The sequence below is a fragment of the Danio rerio genome, chromosome 7 (assembly GCF_052040795.2).
Source record: "Danio rerio strain M-AB ecotype USA chromosome 7, GRCz13ab, whole genome shotgun sequence".
NCBI classification, from domain to species: domain Eukaryota; kingdom Metazoa; phylum Chordata; class Actinopteri; order Cypriniformes; family Danionidae; genus Danio; species Danio rerio.
Window position 1 is genome coordinate 40,589,403 of NC_141027.1, and position 26,722 is coordinate 40,616,124.

Sequence of the window (26,722 nt, forward strand, 5' to 3'; positions counted from 1 at the left end):
TCTTGTGTTTACATAGATGAATATGGCCATGGTGTAAATACACAGTGCAGTTACGAGCTTATTGCTGCCTTATATTGTTATAAAAATGTTGTATTGTTGCTTTCAGTGATTCCCCGAAGATAAATACCAAAAGAATCACACAACTGGAATAAATACAGCAGGTCTCATGTGATCAATCTCATATGAAGTAAGAGCTCGCAACGATATGTGCATGTATGTGTTGTAGTGCTGTCCCATTTTTTAGGGGTATGAAACACTGTTTCTAAGTACACTGTTTTAAGGGTAGGGGTTCAAAAATGGAATTGAGATTGGGTCTATTCTCTGTAGCTTCAAATATGATGTATATTGTCTTGATTGATTGATTGATTGATTGATTGATTGATTGATTGATTGATTGATTGATTGATTGATTGAAAAGTGTTGTTTTGGACCCTGTTTGCGCTCTTTATTTGGACAAAACCAGTTTAAACATTCTTGATAATTGAGCTTTTACAAGTTTGAAAACAACATGAAGGTCATAAAAGCCTCTTTAGTAAGCGCCTCCATTTGCTGCATCTGTGTTTATTGGCTGTTTGTCAATGAAAGTGTGGTTAGAGCCTCATGAAGCTTTGAGTGTCACTGCTAATCGTCTCAGTATGAAATGTGATTGTTTCTGAAGCAGCGCTTGAGCTGATCGTGTCTGTCTTCCCTGTGCTGTTTTTGTGTTAGATGAGCTTTTGTATCTGCGTGTGGTCTTGTCGTCTGTCTTTGTTGGAATGGGAGATGGAAAGAAAGTCCTCCTTTCTGCTTATGTGTGCAGACACAAGCTGTTATCTGTGAGTGTCTCTCAGCATCCTTTTAGCGCCCCGCGGTGTCTGGCATTCTGGCACACACAGGTATAACGCAGACTGCCATTATTCATCTGTGTGTCTGTGTCTGCAGCTAATGCGCTCGTATATCATCTGCGGCATAATTAGCTATTTTACTGATTGTGTAAATAATCAGTGACTTTTTAGATCTTGGCAAATCTCATTCATCATGTAATCCATCACTATTGCCTCCCACCCGCTGTCAATTCACGTGTGCTTTCCAAAACCAGACCTTTTGATCTGCAATTTTTTGGATTTCTAGTTTTAAAATATACATGTCAGTGATGAAACTTCAAGTAAAAATTAGTAATAATAAATAATAAACAGGATTTATTAACCATAAAATAAGAAATAGGGTGGCTCAGTAGTTAGTAGTAGTTAGTAGGTTCAAGTTGCTGCTGGGGAATTTGGCATTTCTGTGTAGAGTTTGCATCTTCTCCCAGTGTTTGCCTGGGTTTCCTCTGGGTCCTCCCATATCCCACACAGTCCAAAAGACATGCGGTACAGGTGAATTGGGTAAACAAAATTGTGAGAGTATGGATGTTGTGAAAGGGCATCCGCTGCATAAAATACATGCTGGAATAGTTGGCATTCATTCTGCTGCGGCTATCCTTGATGAATAAGAGACTTAAGCCGAAGGAAAATGAATGAATTAAAATAACAAACAAAAACACCAGCTTGATATTGATAATTGGAACAAGGGATATGAACTGTAACAGTTAAAAAGCCATTTACAATAGTATTAATACATATATTATGCAATTGGCATATAAAAAACAAACATTTATTCATGCCATTGCAAGAAAGTCATACAATAAAATACAGTGTGATTTTGGTCACCATTGACTTTCATTATTTGGTCAAAAGCAATACCCAGCATAAAAATAACAAACAAACTGCAACTGCATATTTCTTACTATGGGTATATTTAACAGCTTTAAAAAGTAATTTAATGTAATTTCATATAAATTTAATGGCATTTATTCATTCTCATGTTAATACAATGAATTTCATCAATGGAAGACACAAGTCATACTATGAAAGACAGTGAGATTCTCTGCCTTTTTGAACAATATGATCAAAAACAGTTACAAGCAATTACATTCAATTTTAAATTACCTGCACGCCTCTGAGCTTCAAACTTTATTCGCAAAAACGGAAATATGTCACACTGACTTGTCTACAGTATATCAGCCTTCACAGGATTATTATTTATTCCCAGTAAGTTTGATGTGTCACATGACCCTCTTCCTATTGAAAAAACAAAAGTTGGATCCAAGATTGCTGACTTCAAAATGGCCACCATGTTCACCACCCATCTTGAAAAGTTTGCCCCCTCACATATACTAATGTGCCACAATCAGGACGTTAATATCACCAACCATTCCAATTTTATTAAGGTGTACTCATATAAATGGCCCACCCTGTATAAGTGAAGAAACTATAAATAGGGCTTGATGTATTTTCATTATATATATGCTGTTTCAACAAAACTATGTGCAACCATCTGAGGAAGTGTTACGCATTAAGTATTATGTAAATTCTTGAATTGTTTCCCTAATGACCTAGATGTGTTTTCCACAATCCGATCTTAGAATATCTAGTATTCCCCAATGGCCCACATACATATGTATCCAAAAACAAACGGTATAGAAGCAGTAATTTCACAAAGTAAAGCTATTTCCAGACTTTCAGATTGTGAATTTCTTTTGCAGGTCATTTTAGCATATACGTTTAGAAGGAAAGAAATGAAAACCCAAAGCAAACTGCAAATTTAATCCAAGTGTGTCTCATGCATCACGGCCCAATGCACAGGTAGACATCAGTTTCCCAGATTTGCGCCTAGCAATGCATTTTTATTTCATTTCGCATCCAGGCTGACTCGCAACTTTTGCAGTTTTCATGAACGTTGAAGAGTTGGAATGTACATGTTGTCGGTAGCAATATTTTGTAGTGAGCTGAGAAATGTTTTTTTGCACACACTGGCTGAAAGATAAACATTAGCACATTTCCTCTCCTTGGTGAGTCACTGTAATAGGTGTTATTTTGCACTATGGCCCGGGTGTTCTGAAATAGTTTGCTTCCTAATGAGGACATTAGTTGCTAATGGGCATTCAGACCACTGCTCTATGCAAATTCATTTTTACATTAGGAGAATCTCCTCTATCTTGGGGAATATTCTGGATACATTATAAGCTAGCGTGTGCACGTTACTTGTGGCATAATGTTGATTACAAAAATTCAATTCCATTTGTCCACTTTTAAATTGAAAGTAAATAAATAAATTAGTTGTAGCAGCCAAAGACAAGGTGCTACATTTTAATGTCTGCATTAAATTAAATGTGTGAATGTCTGCATTAAATTAAATGTTTGAAAAAAATCTAAACATTGATGATATCATTAAGTGTATTATTAAAATTAATAAAATTGAATAAAATATTTTTGGTGCTTGTTCAAACTACTTATTTAAAATAAGCTGAATCAACACAGTTCTTGATTATTTGGGGGGGCAACTTTGAACTTTGTTCAATCCACTTAAATTTGTAAAAACAATTAAGTTAACTTAATCGATTCGTGTTGGGAAAACATTAAGCAATTGTATGGAACCCAGCACAATTTACAGTGTTATTTTGACTCGTTATTATGAAAATATATAAAGGAATATGCAGTGATGGAAAGAGAACTAAAAAAAAAGTATTACTTGCCAAAAATGTATTGCAAGTACAGTAAAAGTATCTGTTAAATCAGTGGTTCTCAAACGTTTTTCATCAAGTACCACCTCAGAAAAAAATAGTCTCTCCAAGTACCATTAAAATAATCAGTATTGAAATACAGTAGCGTAGTAGGCCCAGTAAAGCAGCTACAACTCTGCACAGTTAAAAAAACGTGGCATATTACCTCAGAAATATAGGGTATATGTCATATATGGGCCATATTATATACATCATTTTTGATCAATTTTGAAATGTGTGTAGCATGTACATGACATATTTCATTCCTCTGCGTACCACTAGAAGGAAGCCTGCGTACCAGTAGTGGTACACGTACCACAGATTGAGAACCACTGTGTTAAATAATACTCAAAGTATTATATGTAGCCCTTTTAAAAGTACTCAAGAGTAGTGAGTATTACAATAGTATCTGGATGCTACCTTGGTGGCACCAGCTCAGATTGCATATCTCAGAGATGCAATGTCAGACACAATGCACAATCAAGCTGTGACAGTTAGGTTATGCATTTTGAACTTTGACTAACAAGCTACGAGTGTCTACATGTGTTCAGCAGTTGGCATCCAAACCAAACTTGAGCAGCACAGATAGTTTACATCAAATTTGTGCATGTGCTTGAAAACGTAACATTTTGTAGCACATCAAGGCTATTTTTACAGTTTTTTTGGCATTAGGCCTATTCTTCAGGGATATGCTCACTAAACTAGTGGTCCCCAACCCCACCACTTTTCTTTTTTTTCTGCTCATGCACTTTGGAAAGTCTCTGGATGATATGAGTGGGTATACGTAGTTGCTGGGTGACTATCAATCATTTTCTCAGAGGATGACAAGCTAAAAAACATTGCTGCAACTCTGATACAAGTTTTATTATGGAACAATTTTAAAAACACTGCAGTTCTTGTCATGTGAATCGCGGTGCCCTTGCGGCATTCAGAAGATGTTTTCAACTCGCTCCTCCATTGGAAACAGTGAACTTTCATGAGGTAAAAACGAGATATATAAACAGCTGCCATCATTTGCGATCTGATCTCCAGCAGTTGATCATTTTCTTGCACAGACATGCTGGATTTACCTGATTTGTTGGCAAACTGGTTGTAGATCCATTCCTTGGCAGTTCATGGGTTCTACCCCTTCGCAAAAAAACTTTCCAAAGAAGTCTGTTAATCTTACTCATTTTGCTGGCTTGTGGGTTAAATTTTGGCATTCAAGTGACCGAGATTTAACCAAGAGAATGCAGTGATTATTATTATTTTTTGTATAAAAAATCGTTCAGACTCAAATAATAAATAAAATGGAAATAACTAATAATTTCTTCTGCAGCCCAGAACTAACTGATGCCCAAACTGGTACCAGTCTGCGGCCTGGAGTTGGGGACCACTGCTCTAGACAGTTTCTTCGTTGTTGCATTTAACCATTTTGTATCTTCTTGAACATTTTTGTATTGCCTCCACAATTAGCCTGTCTGATGCAGATTTACCATGTACGATTTGATTGGACAGGAATAATAGGACTGGATATTCTACTTAGCCAATCACTATAAACAAGAAAACATAAATGTATGAAGTAGTGGCTGCAGATGGAAGGAAAACAGTGCAGTAAAAGTAAAAAAGTTTAGGCTGCGTTTTACTTGAGTAAAAGTACACATTCTTTTAAAACACATTTAGTACACATTCTTTTACTAGTAAGTAAATGTCAATTCCTGAAAAAAAATAAATAATAAATTACGGTATTTGTAATTTGCTCCTTTTCACCATTGAGGATGTGTATTTATTTTCAGTATATTACACTTATTAAAATGCTATTATTAAACACTTTTTGTTAACAAGTTGATTAGACGTAGCATCATAAAAATGTAAATAGATGAGTTTTTTAGGGCTACACTGTGATTATTAAATGTATAAGGATACGAAGTCTATAACATGTCATCAGATCATTCTTATTCCAAAAATACCTGAAATACCTCTTAGTGTTTAATTTTTGTTTTTGTCCTTTGTAAACCATGGTAAAATGTACTGTATATGATGGTCTTTTGCTCAGAAAATAAATAAATAAACATGACACATTCTAAATTAAGGGAAAAATAAACCTATATAACTCTTTTATTATGTTTGTGTCGGAAACCCCTTTTTTATTTTTGACCTATAGCAATAAGACATTATTTTACATTATTTTATGGTTTTTCCATTTGGATGGTGATGCAGTCGGTAGCACGTTTGCCTCACAGCAAGAAGGTTGCTGGTTCGAGCCTTGGCTGGGTCAGTTGGCATTTTTATGTGGAGTTTACATGTTCTCCCAGTGTTCGCGTGGGTTTCCTCCGTGTGCTCTGGTTTCCCCAACAAGTCCAAAGTATGCAAAGACATGCGGTACAGGTGAATTGGGTAGGTTAAATTGTCCATAGTATATGTGTGTGAATGAGTGTGTGTGAATGTTTCCCAGTGATGGGTTGCAGCTGGAAGGACATTCGCTGCGTAAAACATGTGCTGAATAAGTTAGCGGTTCATTCCGTTGTGGTGACCCCAGAAAAATAAAGGGACTGTGATGACTGTGTTTGTCCACCAGATGCCACTGTAGTTCACCAGCAACCCCCAGCGAACTACAGTGGCTTTAGAACTACCTTTCCATACATTCTTTCGCGCAAACACCCGGTCTGTCATCTACACTGATTTACAACCACCGTTGTCTTCGTTCTCCATTGATTACCTGGACTATATATTCAGTCATTTATCTTCTGTTGGTCGTTGTCATCTCTGGTATGTTGTTCCTGATCTCGCTCTTGTATCTTGTTAAAGTCTAGTTCGTGTTTAAACTGTCTAAGTTTCTTGATTTGTTTGTTTGCCATTTTGTTATTTTGTACTTTGGATTTTTGTCACTTTCTCTGCACTATACATCAATTAAAACTACACTTGGATTCTACACCCGTTTTTGTTCCTGTTTCCATCTCGCTACCGTGACAGGGACTAAGCTGAAAAGAAAATTAATGAATGAATAATATAACAGCAAGATAATGCGCATGTGTTTTTTTTTTTTTTAAATATGAAATGAAATAATGAAATATTTCTGCTTTGAAATCCTTCATAAATTGGCCCCATTCATTTATCCCAAACTGCTGTTTTTGATTGAGCTTAACCTTAGATTATTCCTTTAAATTCAGCACAGGGCAAAAATTGCAATTGATTAAAACCATTTCTCTCGCTGTGTTTCTGTTTATTTCTCTCTCTCTCTCTCTCTCACCTCTCATCTGGCGGTTTAGTTGTGCTATTGGTGCAGAGTGAGCCTCTCATGTCTTCAGTGATTTCCGCTCATGTCTGAGCATGTGAATGGACTTATTGGCTAATTTGAATGGCAGCTCTCACTCACACATTCCTCTCTCTGAGTGTCACTTCTCTCTCCTTCATCTTTCCCTCGGGATTTGACACTCTGTCATGTGAGTGTGCTTGTGTCCACTGCCATTTCTTCTCCCCGGAGAATCTGCTCTCCGTCACTCCAAACTGAGAAGAAAATCTTTCTCTCTTTCTGCCGGTCTGTCATCTTCTGTCCTCCATTTCCTTTACTCTCTCTGCCTCTCTCTCATGTATACATCTAAATCATTCAGCAGGACAGAGGAAAAGGTCAGACGCTCTCTTTTCCTGACTCCCCCAGTCCCTCTATGTCTCTCACATCTTTAATTCATTCTGATAGGTTGATGCCTGGAGCCCCCTAGTGGCTAATTGCTTTCAGCTGGACTCACCTGACAGGACATGTGCCGCAGTCAACATGAGCGTGAATCCAATGCTTATTAGTTTCTGACCAAATGTGCTGCTCTGGGTAAATGCCATCTTACTGCAATTTAGGTTTAACTCTCATAGAGAACTGTGCTTATTATGTTTTGTTTTGTTTCAATTACAGTGACTTTTCATGGGCAATTGTTTTTACAGGATTGTATTCTTTTAGGATTGCTTTGCATCCTCTTGAGTCACCATTAAAAAGTGTTTTACAACATTTGAAGAAATGTAGAACCATAGAAATAAGCTAAGCAAATATTTAAATGAATATATTTCAAACCAGTCATGCAATAAATGCATACAACAACCACTTTATCTAAAAATATAGATAAACAACAGTTAAGAAAATAGATAAGCAATAATTCCTAAAAAAGTTCAGTGTCAGAATTTATATCATTGCCTTTAAGAAAACCTTTTAATGCATCTATTTCTTACCAGTGTTGGAGGAAATGCATAAATAATCTGCTTTAAGGATTTTTACACTCAATGACTTTTGCTGCTTGTTCAAACTATGTATTTAAAGTTAGTTAAAGCAACACAATTTTTAGGTTTTTTTTGGGGGCGTATATTTTATGTATGCATATTATACATGAAATAGGGTCATATCTTGGTTGTAAGGGTCTCCAACAACAGTCTAACATGCATGCAAGGTCAAAAAACACTTTCATGGTCTTATAATCTGCATTTATTTTTACCTAATTATCCCAGCGACTCCTGTATGAATCGTCCAGTGATTCATTTGTTCCCAAACCCCTCCTTAGCGCGAAGCTAATCTGCGCTGATTGGACTGATGACAGTCTGTTGCGAATGGTCGACTGCCTTCAGTGAGAGAGTGAAATGCCCAACAGCTAATCAGCAATATAAAAGTAATCACAGTTCATACACGCTCGATAGTGTAGGCGTGGATTTTAGCTGCCAGTGGGTCAATGTAAATACAGACGATGGACTTGAAAATACAGACGCCTAACCTTTTTATTGAGCAAAAACTTCAAAAACAGTTAAGGAGATCGTCTAGCTTGTCTCACTCTGCTCTTTTCACAGACACACACACACAGATATTGTCCTCGTCCTTACACACACACACACACTACCCTGCTCTGTAAACAAAGCAGCATGCGTCGTGTTTTTAACGTGACTTTGCACGCAATATGAGAATAAAGCGAGTTAACCTGATACAGTACACGCGGTTACAAGTAACAAATCACAACTAAATACATTTGCAAGCTAAAGTCAACAAGCCAACTTTAATCGCACGTACTTACACTTGAGAAATGGAGGAAGAAACCCATCCTAACATGTCCATCAGTAAATTACTCTTTACTGATCCTTCCTTTAACAAACGCTGATGAAGTATTCTTTGTAGCATGTAGTTTCCAGAAGTTTCCAGTAGTTTCCAACTGCTTGGTTATAATGCTGAGGTTTCATCTTTGGGTAGAGACTCAATAATATCCATCTGCAGTGTGACTTCAATCGACCGGCATGTTTGTGTGTGTGTTTGTGGGTGTGTGTGTGTCTGGGTTTCTGCGTCAGAGGGCGGGGCCGCAGGTTTGAAATCTCCCGGGTTTGCGCGTGCATGTGAATAACTTGGTTTCGTTAGTACGGCATGGCGAAACACCTAATGACTCGTTATCAAGGCGACTCGTTTGAAGCACTATGAGTCGACTCTTTTATAGATGAATCAACAGTTTTAAACACTGTATTCTTACAGATTTAAGCCTTAGCTGGATACTTCACTTCACTTAGAGCTGTGTTACACACTACATGGAAGGGCATTTTCAAAAACCTATAATATGGGCTCTTTAATTGGTTTATGTTCAATTGACCTACATTTGTAAAAATATATCAACTTAAATTATTAATTTGTGTTGGGACAACATGTATAAGAATTGTGTGAAATCCTGCATTTTTTACAGAATAGATTAGTCCCTTTATTAATCCGGGGTCGCTACAGCGGAATGAACTGCCAACTTATCCAGCATGTTTTCACGCAGCAGATGCCCTTTAAGCCACAACCCATCTCTGGGAAATTGGAAAAGTTGTTTCAAGTATATCTTATACTCTTCGTTTGTAAGTTTAAGTCTGTTTAAAGCTGTGGCTGTAGATCGGAAAGGCATTAAGGCATGTTTGAATCTAAATTCTGCATCACCTCTTGTCTCAAGAGTCATGAGGTTTCTTCTTCTGATCGAATTTTAAATGAGGAATAGATGTGTCCTTTACTGTCTTCAATTTCCCACAATCCTATGCTTTCCATTTCTGACTGCTGAACTAAAACATAAGAATGGCACCATGAAGCTTAGCTTGGGTGTCGTTTTGTGTGTAAATGTACTGTGAATGAATGCACTTTTTAAGTGCTATTTCAAGCAAGAAGTTAATATTGTAGTGAGCAAATAATTCCTTTAATTGTCACTAAAGTTCTCTTTATTTTGTTCACAGTTTTGTGAGATGTCTGTGTCACTGTCTGACATGCCACAAGGCAACAAGTCAGCTGACAAAGCTTTTGGGTGCAGCTTAAACCATGCTTTAATAAAACGTTTATGTAAACAACAGTAGATTTCTTGTTACACTCTGTGAGACAATATACAGAGTATATACACTAGAGAGTTACAGAGACCTCAAAACCTGGTATATAATAAGTAAAGATGGTAGAAGTAAATACATTTCAAGTATGACTGTGAATAGAAAAAGACTGCCAGATGTCATAAACACTTAGTAGCTATAGACCTAAAAACTATAAATAATGTTATTACAACTGAAAAATGCGTAACAAGTACAGCAGAATCAGAAAGCTGATTATAGGTTTTATTTATTTTTTATTTTAGTACCTTATTGTTATACTATTTGCTATTTTATTACTATCACTTTTTAGTTAGCAATTTTATTAATTACTCATTCACAGAATCATTTTATCACCATGAAAGCCTAAATTAAATCTGTTAATTAAAAAACATATTATACTGTATATATTAATTTTTTCATATATATATATATATATATATATATATATATATATATATATATATATATATATATATATATATATATATATATATATATATATATATATATATATGGAGGTTTTGGTTAAATAGACATTTGGTGAAAAAACGGATCTCTCAGATTTTTTTGAAAATATTCATGTTTGAATTCCAAAGACATTTTTAGAGCAGTTGGAATAGAGTGAGTAACTGATGACAGATGTTTTATTTTGAGGTACAATAACTCTATATTTGTACTAGTTTTAGGTCATTTCAGTCAGTGTAATAATATTGTTTAGATTAATGGCCAGTTTATTTATTCATATCCTAAGATTTGACAATTTTGTATACTTGCCAGCATTCATCTAATATACAAAAGCTGTCAGTCTGGAGTTTTTTTTATTCTGCTAGTGTGTAATAATTTGTCACCAGTAGAGTTGTTTCATTTTAATGCTCTGCTGCAGTTGTCATCAGTGATGGATTCTAGTTCAGGGTATCGGTGCTCTCTCTGCCATACACACCATTCACAGTCAACATCTTAAAAACAAAACAAGAAACCAGAAGGGCACTTCTCTGAGGAACAAAATAAAGTCCATAACTCCTGCCAATGCCTCCTTTAATCATGATGAGAAATCTTTGAGGCATAATATTCATGACAGTGTATTTGGAGTCTGAGAAATCCTAGCTAGTGTTTAGTACTTTGTTTTTGTCCACCATCACCAAGATTGTTTCTTTTGACGACCTGTAGACTTTCAGTAACAGCAGTTTCAGTCTGTAAACACTTGGTGTTAATAAACTTTATTAGATTATATATGCTCTTTACACTGGCAGGAAGGGCCAAATTGAACATAATGTTTGTGGGTGTGACAAGATTACTTATATGAGAACAGTTTTCACAACACTAACGCTCAGCTTCCAGAAATCCCCCTCCCGTTTTACTATAAATACATTACAAATAGAGCTTTCTATTGTTGAAGATTCAAATGAAACGTGAATAATGTGTTTTTAATCAGCTCACGCCTGTTTCGGTGTCATCTTGAAAACAATAATTAAAAGAAGCAAACATTATTAAATTAAACTGTTGTTTATCACATACAAAGCAATATGCTTACCTTTTTCAGATGTGAGCTGTAACTTTTATTCACCCTCTTTTTTTATCCTAAATAAACAAATTCTGTTGTTTTATTCGAAGTGTTTTTTTTTTTTTACGTTTTTTTTTTTTTGCCCTCACCTTGACTGAGGTGGCTTTTTAATGAGCCTCAGTGAGCACAAAACTCTCCTATTCAAAGATGCGCTATTCATTTACACTCAGGTCATGCACCCTGTCTGTGTGGTGGAGAAAACAACACTCCTTCTTTTCCATTCCTCTCTCATTTCCTCCTTCTCTTTCTCTCCAGCCCCATCCTCTCTCTTCTGCTGATATGCTTCTTTGCTTTACCTGCCAAAAGCCCTTTTAGTGTGATCCACCAAGGGACAGTGTGAATCTGAAAGCAAGCCAACATAAGAAGTCGTGTCCTTGATGCATGTCACGATTGATGGTAATTGGAAGTGTAGAGATAGTGTCTATTAATTAAATGCCTTGTGTGCTTGCTACACATCTGAACAGTTATATATCACTCCTCCAAGGAGATCAGGATATTTATACGCTCAGTATAGATGTGTGAGCTCTAAAGCCCAAAAATTCAAGTTTTGCATGTTTTTTGTTTGAGAGAAATTGACCCCTCGGTATGCCTTTTTTGATTGTGGAGAAATGGTTTGGAGTTATAGAGCTGCTACAAAACACATTTCAGTTAAGAATCAATTAAGACAAACAATACCCATGACCATTCCAATGGAGTTAATCCAACGAAAACACATTTCTTAGAGCCATAAGAAAACACCGGAGGCCTATAATACCCTGCAAATTTCCGCATAAAGAATCTTGCCACAATGCAATTACTGTGGCGTTGTTTCCGTAATTTGAAAGTTATGAACATGAGAGGACAGTTTAATCCAGATCTGGAAATGGTTTGATGAAATGAGCGCTGATATATAGAGGGGCAGTGATTGTGATGTGTGGTTTGGGAAGAGTGAAGATGAGGTGACGGAGGTCAGGTACATTCATCGGTGCAGTTTGAAAAGCACCCTCAAGATGAAGTGACCCTGAAAGATGACGGGTCTGTTTCTGTGCTTGTTGATGGAATATGACATCTAGACACTTTTCTGAACCAGAAGAGAATTTTTAGTCCATTTATTTCAATGTAACTTTTCTTTAATTTAAATAAACATTTCTTTAAAAAGTTAATTTATCATTTTCTAAACCATGCTGAAGAAAGTGGGTAAAAGCGTAAGCATAAAAAGTGAGTAAATCCTTTGCATTGAAATTATTTGAATTATTTGCGATAAATTGTGAACTTAACCCAATTCTAAGTTACAATGGGGGTTTACTCACTTCTTTAAGTAAAGTCAGTCACTATGGAAGTATTTGTTAGTTGCTTTGAATAAAAACACTTCTGCAGCTCTGCTCAGAAAGTTTGGCCAGAGGAGAAACGGTTGTGCCCAATTGAGTCTGGTTTCTCTCAAGGTTTTTTTTCCCTTCACTTTCGTCAATTGGTGAGGTTTTACTCCTCGACACTGGCTTGTTTGGTTTGGGACTTGTAGAGCTGAGCATCAATGGATGTGCTCTTCAGTGTTTGGACTTTCAGCAGTGAAAATTAAACAACCAAGGCTCATTCTGGAAAACGTAGCCCCGCGAACGTTTCTGGAGACCGCGAAATACGTCCCTGGAGGTACGTATTTGTGCAGATTTTGTTTTCGTGAATCCGCAAGCACCGTTCGCGCCCGTGCTGTTCTCTCTTAAAGCTGCTGGAAGCCGCTGTCGAGCGAACTGACTGGGCGGCCGGCCAATCGGCCCACCCACCCTCCTTCTCCTTCCCTAAACCCAAGCAACGATTTACAAAAGCCGTCCAGAAAAAGAAAAGCACTTGTCTGATTTTGACCGCGTTTTCGGATTTCACCACATTCTCGCCCTGTTATGAACTTGTTCACTCGTTCATTTTTTTGCATTCTGTTTTTGTCTTACCTGAATCGCGGTCTCCAGAAATGTCTGCGGGACTACGTTTTCAGAATGAGCTTGTGTTGAAATTAAACCACACTGAACTGAACTAAGCTGAACTTCAACTCTGAAAACTGGACTGACAGTTTCAATTTACGAGAGCTTCTATGTTAAGATGCTTTGACAATCTACTTTGTAAAAGCGCTAAAGAAATAAAGATGAATTGAAGTGAATGAGTGTACAGTGTAAATGTAACTAAGCACTTTTTACAGCGTACAAAAGCTCATAATTACAAGATTATTTACATTTTGATTGGACTAACTAAATTAAAAGTTTGATTAAAAATCATATCAGCACTAATTAACATGCTAACTAGAAAAAGCAGAATTGCATAAGCTAATGTAACTACCGAAAATGTTATAATTAAACAATATATTTACATTCAAGCGTCATCCAGCATAAACAGTATAGTTTTAAAATGTTGTTGTTGTCAGACACTCCATATTAACATACAGTAACAGAACATTAGATACCAACACTCTTTGGGCCCTATCATACACCTGCGACAATAAGGCGGCACACAATAATAATTTTCAGACCAGTGCAACAGTAATTTTCACGTTTTGCGTCACATTGTTTAAAGTAGCAAATTTATTTGCACCACTTTGTGGATTTATGGGTGTGCTGGTCCATAAAGGAGGTGTGTTAAGGTGCATTATTGGCATGTTGCTATTTTGAGGAACTAAATAGACTGTGCAATTGAACAACTGAAGGCTAGTCTAAGTTAAAAAAATATATTAAATATTGTTTTATATTTAATTTTCAATTTAATGTTAAATATTATTTTCTAAATAAATATTAAAACCACCACTTCCATGCCTTCTTCATCACGGGGGGCTTTTTCAGTTTATTCATGACAATTTGCATTTTCATAATGTTATTATTATTAGCAGAATTATTTTTTTTATATGCATATTTGTTTTAATAAAAACAAGTTCAGATTCACCTGTTGGGTTATGGAGACGCATCCATTAACATATGGGGCATAAGAATAGGACATGTGTTTGGATATAACTCAGTTTTTAAACCAAACTTCATTATTGTTGTTTATTTATTTGTTTGCTGGAAATTAGAACTGACTTTAAAATAGTTAAAAAACAAATATTTATGCTTAACAAACTAAATTAAATATGTAGACTAATGGATGTCTTTAGTGGAGTGCATACAACACAGTTTCCTTATCCACCAAACTAAAAGAGTAAAGTAAAGAGAAATCAAAATAAAGTGAAAGTATAGAGGACGAATGGAGGAGGCTCGTTCTTAATCCTCGCGCTGCAGATGGTCTGTTTAACTGTTTTCTCGCTAGTGAAGCATTAAATTTTTCCTCTTACAAAGTTCGCCATGTAAATAGCAAATGCGCCATGGCAGGACACAACTGACTCTTAAAGAGAATGTGAGATGAGATTCTGATTGGTCTAATGCACGTTATGCTCAAAACACACCCTACAGCTCATTAAAAGAATAAGCACAACACTGTTAGACTATGTGCTGGGGCGCAGAGCATATTTTTCTATCCTTTAAATAGTCAAAGTGGATTCAGTTATGCCCTTAATGCTTTTGTGCCATGCGCTTTAGACTTGGTGCCAGGATTGCACATTTTCCCCTCTGCACAGTCTTTTGGATTTTCAGATTTCCCTATTTCAATGAAGTGCAAATGTACTTTCATTGAGTTAAGTGAACTCATTTCTTTAAGAATAAAAAAAAAAAAAAAAGTTTGATATGATGTTTTATATGGGGCGTCACGGTGGCACAGTGGGTAGCACAATCGCCTCACAGCAAGAAGGTCGCTGGTTTGAGCCCCTGCTGGGTCAGTTGACATTTCTATGTAGAGTTTGCATGTTCTACCCGAGTTTGCGTGGGTTTCATCTGGGTGCTCTGGTCTCCCCCACAGTTCAAATACATGCGCTATAGGTGAATTGAATAAACTAAATGAACATAAAAACTGAATGTTTTTTAATGTTTGGTTGCAGCTGAAAGGGCATCTGCTGTAAAAAACATTTGCTGGATAAGTTGGCGGTTCATTCCACTGTGGCAACCCCTAATGAATAAAGGGACTAAGCCGAAAAGAAAATAAATGAATGAATGATATTTTATAATCTATGTAACATTTTAGTGCCATCTAAATTATGTGAAACATCCTTTCTAGCTGCTGTAAAATGTTTCAACCATTTATTAATGGGAAAAAAATTAAATAAAAACATTTCTAATTAATTTCATTTTACACCTGCTGTATGTCTAGAATGTAGAAATAACTCATATTAGAATATGCTGAGAATAACAGAATGTGTAATTACAGTAGATAGCACTTCGATTGATTTGCATCTCTAATAAAAAGTTGTACAATAATACAAAGAAAAAATGATTACACAAGTCCAATCATAAATGAACAGAGTCCCCAACCCTCCATGGATCATAGTGAATTAATAATTCAGAATTCAGGTCACTTGGCACCGGTTATTTTTAACCTCACTAAAATCCCTTTTCACACCACATGTAGTTAAGACGGTAGAATTAATATCGAGTACATGCTCTTTTTAGCACCTGGCATAAAAGCTATAAACTAAATGCATTGACTATCCAAACAGGACAAGGATTTAGGTATGTATAAATATCACGGGCTGAATAACACATTAATTCACTGCATCATCTTTCAGCGTGCAGCTCTGTTGCTCTGCTTTAATCACTATAGAACAGAGCTGTTGTTGTTCATCCTCATAGACTGAAGCTCTGGGGAAATGAGGCGATGTGTGGGTTAAAATGGCTTCTTCATAAAGATGTCAGCCTGTAGGCTTCAGTCGGAGTGTCTGGTTGAGGGAGGGTGAAGAGTCGATGTGGTCGGCTCCCGGTGTGCTTCCTGTGGAGTTAAAGAAGGAAGTATTCAACAGACACAAGCGCAAGTTTTGAAAGAGAATTAATTAAGTCTAGTTGTATTTATTTTTATATTTTTGCTGAGGCTTGTGCTGATGGGTTTGTCATCTTTATTGAAATGTGTTTTATGAATGTCTTAAATCAACAATCTTTTTCCAAATTACTGCTGAGGTCAATCGTTATGTCTGAAAGCGTAACACCAGTTGGGTTAAATTGCATTCATTTCCTCCACAGTGGAATTGATCTGAATCAATAACTTGTAAACTATTAAAAGCAGATCCACTGTTAGCTACAAAGTGAATAATCAATGGTCCATGCTTTTGTTGAACGCATTGGTTTATTTTAGTTTTTTTTTTGTAATCGAGGATCACAAAGAAAATGAAAACATTACCTATAATTCTAGAAAACAATTGAATCAATCAGACTCACTTCAAATGTTCATGATGCTCTTTAAATGATGTAATCGAGTGTCCAGGTTGCAACACATGCTCATTATGAAAACGTAGCTCTATATACATTTATGGAGATCTTGAATTATATAGCCAGAGGAAAATATGGCTGCATTTCATCTTTAAAATGAATAGTAGGTGGCATTATGACGCCGTTCCTTTTTGCGCTTACCTACTGACCGCTTACCTGCTTATGGACGGCATTTCCTCTGTTACCAGTTTGCCCAGTAGCTCGCCAGGTGTGTCAGAGCAAAATGGGATGCAAAGTGGGATTGACTGTGATGACAGGGTTCGAGTCCGGTGAAGAACCGTTCCAGTAAGCATGTAAGCCAAAAAGTAAAACAAACAAGAAAAATAACAGCGTAAGAATGTGGTAAAATCTGAAATCATGGTAAAATACAGGCTGCCGCGAGGGCTTTTGTTTTTCTGGGTTGCTTTTCAAAACACTGTCAGTTGGGTAGGGAAGGGGGTGGGTGGGATTATCGGTTGGTCAGTCAGTAAGTCAGTCGGTCAACAGTGGCCTCTGGTGGATTTACACAAGAAAAGCAATCGGGAATGGAACTCCAAGAGAAATTTGACATTTGAAAAAGCCTACACAGCGGCCTCTGGTGGATTTGTGAAAACAAAAACTGCAAAAAACTTAGCTACTAAGTTGTATTTGGCACTCTCCAGAAATCTATATAGGGGTATGTAATCAGAATGAGCCTGGGTTTCAAAAATCTTTTACAAAGTATGTGTTTATTTTTAACTAGTATTTATTTATCGACTGATTAAAAAATATATTTTATTATATTTTTTTCAGTTTAATTTAGTATTATAGTATTATTTAGTTTTATGAGATTTCATTTTATGTTGTTATTAATGTGACCCTAATCAATTTGCTGCCAAAGGCAAGATTTTACCTGCTTCCCCTTGCCTCATAGCAATAATCATTGTTTGAAAACTGTGCACAGGAACTACATCATTTTTTTTAATGAATAGTGGATGTATTAACAATTTTGTATTGATTATCTTTTGTTATTGTTAGTTTTTGTAAATGAACTTTATTTGACATTGTTTCCAGTGAAACTACATACATATTGGCACTGCCTATGAGTCACTATATAATTGAAACTAGCAACAGGTACTTTTTTAATCTCCAAACCAAATTGTTGATGTACAGATGACTGCAACTATAAGCTACTCCGACAAACTGAGAAGAAACTTGCTTTTTAAATCAGCATACGCGATTGTGGCTCAGTGGTCAGCACTGTCAACTCACAGCAAGAACTTGGTCATTGGTGGAGTTTGCATGTTCTCGCCATTTTCATGTGGGTTTCAACCGGGTGCTCCGGTTTTTACCACAGTCCACAGACTTGCTTTATAGGGGAATTAAATAAACTAAATTGGCCATAATGTATGAGTGTGTGTGAATGAGTGTGTATGGGTGTTTCCATTACGGGGATGCTGCTGAAAGAACATACACTGTGTAAAAAAAACATATGCTGGATAAGTTGAATTGTAAAGTAAATTGCCAAATAGATACTACACAACTAACTGTAATATTATTTTTAAAAACATGTCAGATCTCAAAGAACTCCAGGTATTTTACGTCATGGTAAACTTTTAGACCTGGCTTTCACCTCTATTTATCCCCACTTTTACCTCAGATTATTTATATGACAATCATTCATTCATTACATAAAGTTACCTCTGTCTTTGTCTTTTTCTTTTCTTTTTGGACTATTTGACATTAATGTTTATTATTCATCTGTCATAATGAGGTAACTGTAAACATACTGTAAGTGCAACTGTGTTGAAACATGCTGAATAAAACAGTATGAATAATAATAATTTAAAAAAATTATGGGCTATATACACAGCTACTGTGTTTCAGCCAATGAGGAACCTCCGGTGAATGTTTAATGTGACTTTTTAATTTCATAAGGTTCCTTTTACAGCATCAATGTTTAAATGTAATGCAAATACATTTAATAAAAAATACATTTACATAAAATAGTCAGCTAAACAGACTTAAGCATTATTTTGGTTGTTAAAGAGCCCATATTATGGGTTTTTGAAAATTCCCCTCCATGTAGTGTGTAACACAGCTCTAAGTGAAGCGAAGTATCCAGCTAAGGCTTAAATCTGTAAGAATACAGTGTTTAAAACGGTTGATTCATCTATAAAAGAGTCGACTCATAGTGCTTCAAACGAGTCGCCTTGATACCGACTCATTAGGTGTTTCGCCATGACGTACGAACGAAACCAAGTTATTCACGTGCACGCGCAAACCCGGGAGATTTCAAACCTGAGGCCCCGCCCTCTGACGCAGAAACCCAGACACACACCCACAAACACACGCACACCCACAAACACACGCACACAAACATGCCGGTCGATTGAAGTCACACTGCAGATGGACATTATATTGAGTCTCTACCCAAAGATGAAACATCAGCATTATAACCAAGCAGTTGGAAACTTCTGGAAGCTACATGCTACAAAGAATACTTCATCTGAGTTTGTTAAAGGAAGGATCAGTAAAGAGTAACTGATGGACGTCAGGATGGGTTTCTTCCATTTCTCAAGTGTAAGTACGTGCGGTTAAAGTTGTTGCCTCGTTTACTCTTGCTTGCAAATGTATTTAGTTGTGATTTGTTACTTGTAACCGCGTGTTCTGTATCAGGTTAACTGGATATTTGATCTTATCGCGTGCAAAGTCACGTTAAAAACGCGACGCGTGCTGTTTGTTTATGGAGCTCCGTGCTAGAGTTCTGCTCCCGCGATTTATTCGGAAATTTATTCCCGCGCCGCAGAAATCTGGCGCGGGGACAGCCGCGGGAATAAATTTCCGAATAAATCGCGGGAGCGGTCGGTAACGGGTTTAATTTGGGACGGGAGCGGGCTGTCTAGCAATATCACGGATATTGCTATGCGAATTAGAAAGAGAGAGTCTGCGTGGTGCTTGTGTGTGTGTTAGTGCGCACGCGCGCGTATGAGAGAGAGAGAGAGAGAGAGAGAGCGAACGAACGAACGACAGCTTGGCTGTCTGGACTGTATACTGGGTGATTTTTGGTTGTGTTCTCCGCTCTAGCGGGACCGGGCGCGGCGGGCAGAAAATGGAGCGGGTTCTCAGGCTAAAACCTGGCGGGTGCGGGCGGAAGCGGGAGCGTTGTCATCCGGAGGTGTGTGTGTGTTTTTGTGTGTGTGTGGTATGGCGAGTACACGACTGTCTCCTTCGTTCGGTTATCCGTGGCACTATCCACTCGCCATAGTGTGGCAGCTAAAATCCACGTCTATACTATCGAGCGTGTATGAACTGTGATTACGTTTTAAATTGCTGATTAGCTATTGGCCATTTCCCTCTCTGACTGAAGGCAGTCGACCAATCGCGACAGACTGTCATCGGTCCAATCAGCGCAGATTAGCTCCGCGCTAAGGAGGGGTTTGGGAACAAATGAATCACTGGACGATTCATACAGGAGTCGCTGGGATAATTAGGTAAAAATAAATGCAGATTATAAGACCATGAAAGTGTTTTTTGACCTTGCATGCATATTAGACTGTTGTTGGAGACCCTTACAACCAGGATATGACCCTATTTCATGTATAATATGGGCTCTTTAAAGTGTAAAAAGAGACAAAACCCTGTTTAAATGCAGGCACCAACATTAAACCTCATTCACACGGGGCGTCAGCGTCAACGCTTCCCATTCACTTTGAATAGGTGACGTCAGGCATTGCTCAACTGCATTGTGGATCCCTCGGTGACGCTTTAAAGGCTTTGCTCCCTACAAAAGTTGGGACATTCTCAACTGTTCAAGCGGTGACGGAAGCATCAGCCAATCAGATCGCTGTAAGCATATACACCAGCTCAGACTGTGGCCTATTGCTGAATTTCATTGGCTAATGCTGCTATGACGATCGCATCAGCCCCAACTTCAGACACGCCCTCTGTCAAGCGTCGACGCTGAAGTCCCGTTTGAATGGGGCGTTACTTAGCATCAGGATAGCGCAGAAATTCCATTAAAAATACTGGGGTAAAGTTAATTTTCGTATTTTAAAGGCATGGTGCAGAAAAATATGATTTAATGTAGTGCTTCTTGTTTGGTCTGATACCCACTTTATAATGTATCTCAGCCAGGCAGTGAAGATCACTATTTTTTTATTAAAGAAATAAGATCTTAAACGTGGCTGTTATGTAAGGGATGACAATTGATCGGAAGCCCTGGGGCTGGCTGACTGAAATTAAATGTCTGTGTCCATTTCAACAGTATCTGGATGCAGCCTTTATGATGCAAGCTGAGATTAAATCACTCAGCGATGCAATGTCAGACACAATGCACTCAATGGAGTGAGTGACATCACTGTGACGGGTACGGGTAGGGGTGGGGTTAGGTGAGCGCATTAAAAAGTATTGGATGCAGCTCGGATTGGACTGCACCAGGTCTGCATCCAGACCCCTCTCGTCCATTTTGTTGCACCAGGGATCAGTGGCATTCATTACTTCACTGGTATGCACAAACCATCTCCATTGTCTTGTACCTTCTGTGTTTGAAAGTCCTAACATCCATTTTTAAAGACTGGAATGTTGAGGATTTTGTATTTATGTGGTTGGTTTGGTTCTTGTGTAACCCCACCAGTCCTACTCCACTCAACTCGTTCTGAGCTGAGATTGAACCAGCGACTTTTTGCATGGGAGTCAGTTGCTCTAACAAGGAGGCTAAAGACCACGACCTCTAGCATCTGTCGCTAGAGCACCTTTAGAGGTCAGAGGAATGAGGTTTACCTGCACAGCACTTCACTAGCTGGCCTCTGGTACACTTGCATATAACTATTGGAAAAATAATGTTCTTTTTTTCTTACATTTTCATATTCAATAATGATATTCAGTGGCCATGAAAATGGTTTATATCAATTTGATGATTTTTTATTTCATTATTATTATTATTATTATTATTATTATTTTCATAATTATTGCTGGTTTTATCCAGTTTGTTAGTTATTATTTTTATTGTATAAGAAATTATTGTATAAAAACAGACTTTATCATTTTTGCATTCCATACCAATTGTAGGAAAATGACTTATGAGTACTTCTGTATGAAAATAAAAAAGGTTCAAATATTCTTATAAAATTGATTATCTTATTGTAACAGTCTCTAGGCAATTGTTCTCCCCTTAGCAAATTACATTTCATTATAATACCTTGGTCATCTTACAAGGCTTTATATTCTTATAGTGACCACAAAACAATTATGCCTTACATATTATCTTTTAATTATACAGTATTGTCACTGACAAAGACTAACAGCCACAAAACAAGTGTTTTATTTAGATTGGAACATGTTAATCTATCGCTGAAGTGTTTTCCTTTAGTGCGCTGTGCCACAGGAGCACCTTTGTCTTCCCCATGGTGAAAAAAATAGACTTCAGCTATTACTCTTTAATTATGTTTCCTTTTAATCAACCTCAGGAGCCAACAAGCACAGGCCGGCCAGCGTGCGCAGACACTCTTCTGAGATAACAAATGGTTGTGTCGACCTGATTTAAGAGCTTGGTAGCAGACAGAATGTGTTTTATCCAGGCAGACGTCGCAGCGAGGAACGGGGGTAATTAATATGAAATGCTGATGAGAATTTTGACAAGTTCTAATAAAGGAGGCCGAGTGGTTTGATAAGACTTGAGTGCCCAGGAGTAATTACAGAGCTTTAAACTGTGTGCAGAGTGGAGTGGAATATGTGGGACTGCTTAATGGAGAGAGAATCTTCACCTGAACCCTCCCTTCACCGTTGACAGGCCATTTATAACAGACGACTTTCTGATTCAGCATGCCAATGTATGCACGCCACTTCATGTCTGATGCCTTTTTCAAGATTTTATGAGTACACTGTTAAAATTCAAGAGAGGAATTGCAGTGATTAGTTTTATTGTGAGACCAATGTTATGATTTCTGGAATATTACAATACTGATACTGAATCCATACCATTGAAAAAACTTAACAAAAACAAAAATAGACCTGATTAATGATGAAATAATGAGACTTAAAGGTCTCATGAAATTAAAATAACATTTTTTAGATATTAGTATCAGTATTGTTCATTTTTAGAAAATATATAAGCTGGTATGCTGCAAAACAGTTACAAAGCTCTGTGTTTAGGACATATAAAACATACACATACTTCTTACTGGCAGAGCGGGGATAAAGCAAAACGCTATTGGCTGTTTTAAAGCACTTTACAGGACTTAAAAAAATGGAAACCTTTCAACTGACCATTGTTGCTGCTTTTTTAGGCATTGTTAGTATCTTTATGCTGTCCTGCACATTCAGTTGAAGACTAAATTATTAGCTATCCTGTGAAACTTTAATCCTTAAAAAAAGATTCCCGTGTGATGTTTGTGTGAACAAAGTAAGAACATTTTTCACAGTATTTCATGCTTTTTTTTCCTCTCAGAGAAAGTCTTATTTCTTTTAATTTGCCTGAAAAATAAACAAACATATTTGAATACTTTTAAAAAACAGACCAATATTATTAGCCCCTGAAGAAAATTATTTTTCAAATTTATTGTCTAAAGAACAAACTACTATTGTCCAACAACTTCTAAATTAATCTTACTTGCCTAGTTAACCTAATTAACCTAGTTAGAATACTAGTTTCTTGCAAAATAACTGGTAAAATAATATATACTGTCATTGTGGCAAAGACAGAATAAATAAATTATTAGAAGTTATCAGTTAACAGAAATTAATCATTAAAACTGTCTACTATTATAGTGCTGCTATATTCTTCAACATTCAGTGTAATGCTATAAAAACCATAATATAAATCAGAGGTCACCAAATTTGTTTCTGGTCCTGCAGAGTTGAGCTCCAACCCAAATCAAACACACCTGAACAAGATAATCAAGGTCTTACCTACAGTCTCAGAAATAAAGGTATGCGAGCTGTCACTGAAACCCCTAAAGGTACAAATTTGTACCTAAATGGTCCATATTAATACCTCAAGGGAACATATTAGTACATAAAAAGAGCAAATTAAAAATAAAAATAAAATCGTTAGGTGCTAATATATACTTTTTAGGTACCAATATGGATCCTATAAGTAAAAATGTGTACCTTTTGAAAAGGTACCACCCCAGTGACAGCTCCCATACCTTTATTTCTGAGAGTGTACTATAGTTTACTAGAAACTTTCAGGCAGGTGTGTTAAGGAAAGTTGGAGCTAAACTCTGCAGGAACACTGGCCCTCCAGGACTGAAATTGGTGACCCCTGCTATAATGAGTTTTTAAAAGAACCATTTTTTTTGTAGTGTACAGAACATATAAATTGTCCACTTTCGTGGAATGAAAAGCTTTAATGTTAAAGTTTCTTGATGGAACCTTCAGTGGCAATAAAGAAACTTTCTTTTTAAGAGTGTAGAATGAGGTACTTTGAAGAGTTTATTTTGCTGTAGTTTGTTAAACCTTCACTCTTGGATAATGGATGTCAGCCTTCACTTCTTTATGAATTATGATTTTTAAAGTATTGACAGATGCGAGGGCATACAGGCATGGCGAGGGCATACAGGCTTTCTGTACATTTTTTTTACAGAAAGACTGATAATGTGTGGGTTATAAAGTGATCTCAGAGACTTGAGGAAAGAGAAAAAATTGCAGCATTTTTCAGCTGTGAACGACATAAAAATGTATGTGCTAATGAAAAAAGGAAAGTCAAAATGAGAGGTCTCTCTCTCTCCCTTTCAGGGACATTTGTCTTTCCCTTGTGCTTTATCAAAGGACAGCTGCTAAAGAGTCCCTTGGCTATGCGTGCGTGCACACACACACACACACACACACACACACACACACACACACACATTGGCACATGTACAAAGCTCTGTAATCTTTCCTCTTGTCACCTAAGAGCTCCCTTTCAGTCCTGTCTCCATGGCGACACAGTTTGTGTTCTGGTGGATTCAGCCTCAGCAGCAGTCTGTGTGTTTGCATCTAATCCTGCCTCATTTCTCTTGAAACCATGATTACCACAATAATTAAACTTCTGCTATTTATTTCTTTATGCATGTGCCATTTCATGGCTCATAGGGAGACATGTCTGATTCATTCCTTGTGGATTCTGAAGATGATTAAGAGGAAGGTTTGAGTGTTTGGAGATATTCTCTATATTGAGGTCAAGAGATGGTAACCAGCAGCTCCTTGTACTGAACCATCAAAGATTGAATTCAGTAGATCACATTGTTCCAATATGGGCCACACAGTGGCGCAGTAGGTAGTGCTGTTGCCTTACAGCAAGAAGGTTGCTGGTTCGACCCTCGGCTGGGTCAGTTGGCGTCTCTGTGTTCGCATGGGTTTCCTCCATGTACTCCGGTTTCCCCCACAGTCCAAAGACATGCCGTACAGGTGAACTGGGTAGGCTAAATTGTCCATAGTGTATGAGTGTGTATGTGTTTCCCAGTGATGGGTTGCAGCTGGAAGGGCATCCGCTGCGTAAGACATATGCTGGATAAGTTGGCAGTTCATTCTGCTGTGGAGACCCCAGATTAATAAAGGGACTAAACCGAAAATGAATGAATAAATGACATTGTTCCAACACACCCCACCTCCTTTTATTATGTGTAGCATATATGTTCATACTGTATATTATCTTATATATAAGACTTCTTTTCCAGAGGTTTAAAGTCTACCTTACAATCATTATTAACTAAATGTAGAGACCCTTCACAGTGAAAATGACTCTATTACAAATTACAAACTTTGTATGCTAGAAAGTATCGTGGTTGCATGCATTGTAGCCATACAGTTGTTTTAAAAATGTGAAAATTGCCAAGATTTGAAAATTAAGCATATAAAAAGCTTGTTAGAAATATTACCAATTAGAAATTAGAAATTACCAATTACTGTCTTACAAGGCTGATTTTCTGCATATTCAGGTTTCATTGCAGATATTGATCAACAGAAACCTGATGAGGTTTAAGCCGATGTAATGCATTTCCTGACAAGTTTCACAATGGCTTTCCATTTCAGTGAAGTTGATTTTTTGTTTTTGCCCACAGGTTGTCTGTTTGAAGATGTGTGTAAACTGAATGAAGTCTGCATCAATGGTGAGTTGTTCAAAGATTTCATTAAAATCACAACGTTGACTAGTACTACCCACAGAGAGTGTAATTGTCTTGATGTGAATATGGGTTTGATGTTATTACAGTTTATTTTCCAGAAGCATGCATTCTTATCATCCTGATAAATACTTCACACAACATATAAATGGTGCAAAAATGTAGTTCAGTGATGGAAGTAAATTTCTGAGCTATAAAATGCCAAGTTAAAATAAGCATTTATGTATTTGATTTAAACAATCTGATCAAGGTTTTTGTTGTGAAGTATATTTTTATCTATATTAGTGAATAGTGGTGTGATGTAATATCTTTGAAAATCAAGCCAATGCTTTCATTCGTGTCTTAATCGAGACATTATTATATAACTTCACATGACCAGCTGTGGGTGGTTGGTATCCACCATTTCACAAACTGCAAAGCAATGTCTGGTGCCCTTAAGAGGAAAGTAGAGTATTGAACTGGCTGGCTGGGAAATATCCTATCAAGTAAGACCTTTCAAGTTTAATCTGGTGAAAAGAACCAATTGAGGTTTCAGCATCTGAGAGACTGCCTTGGACCTTCCTTGAACTGCCTGATAGCAAATCAGTTTTAGTCTTTGCAGATGCTAAGACTGAGCTTTGATTAAAAAATTGTTGAATGAACATAGAATTTGCATGACGCCTGTTGTACAAAACGAGTTGAAAAAACTCTGGGTTGCCGATTAAGTTTTGGGTTGACAAATCCAAAGAAATGCAAACTGGTTAAGATCAAGTTATTTCAAAACACTTGATGCAAATATTCTGTTAACTTAGGCATTAACTAGAGTTAATGAATGCCTCTGGATTACCTCTGGCACCTGAAAGTGTGACACTTGCAGTAAACAGCCAATCACATGAGAGAGTCAGGGAAGAAGTCAGTGATGTTC

General features: G+C 37.0%; 1 protein-coding gene across 1 annotated transcript in view; it reads left to right on the forward strand.

Annotated features, from left to right (window-relative positions):
- The window catches only part of ptprn2 (protein tyrosine phosphatase receptor type N2), a 271,230-nt gene that overhangs the window by 12,373 nt on the left and 232,135 nt on the right, over window positions 1-26,722 (forward strand). Inside the window, 1 exon segment of the mRNA NM_001128667.2 lies at window positions 25,759-25,806. Coding sequence (NP_001122139.2) covers window positions 25,759-25,806 — 48 coding nt within the window.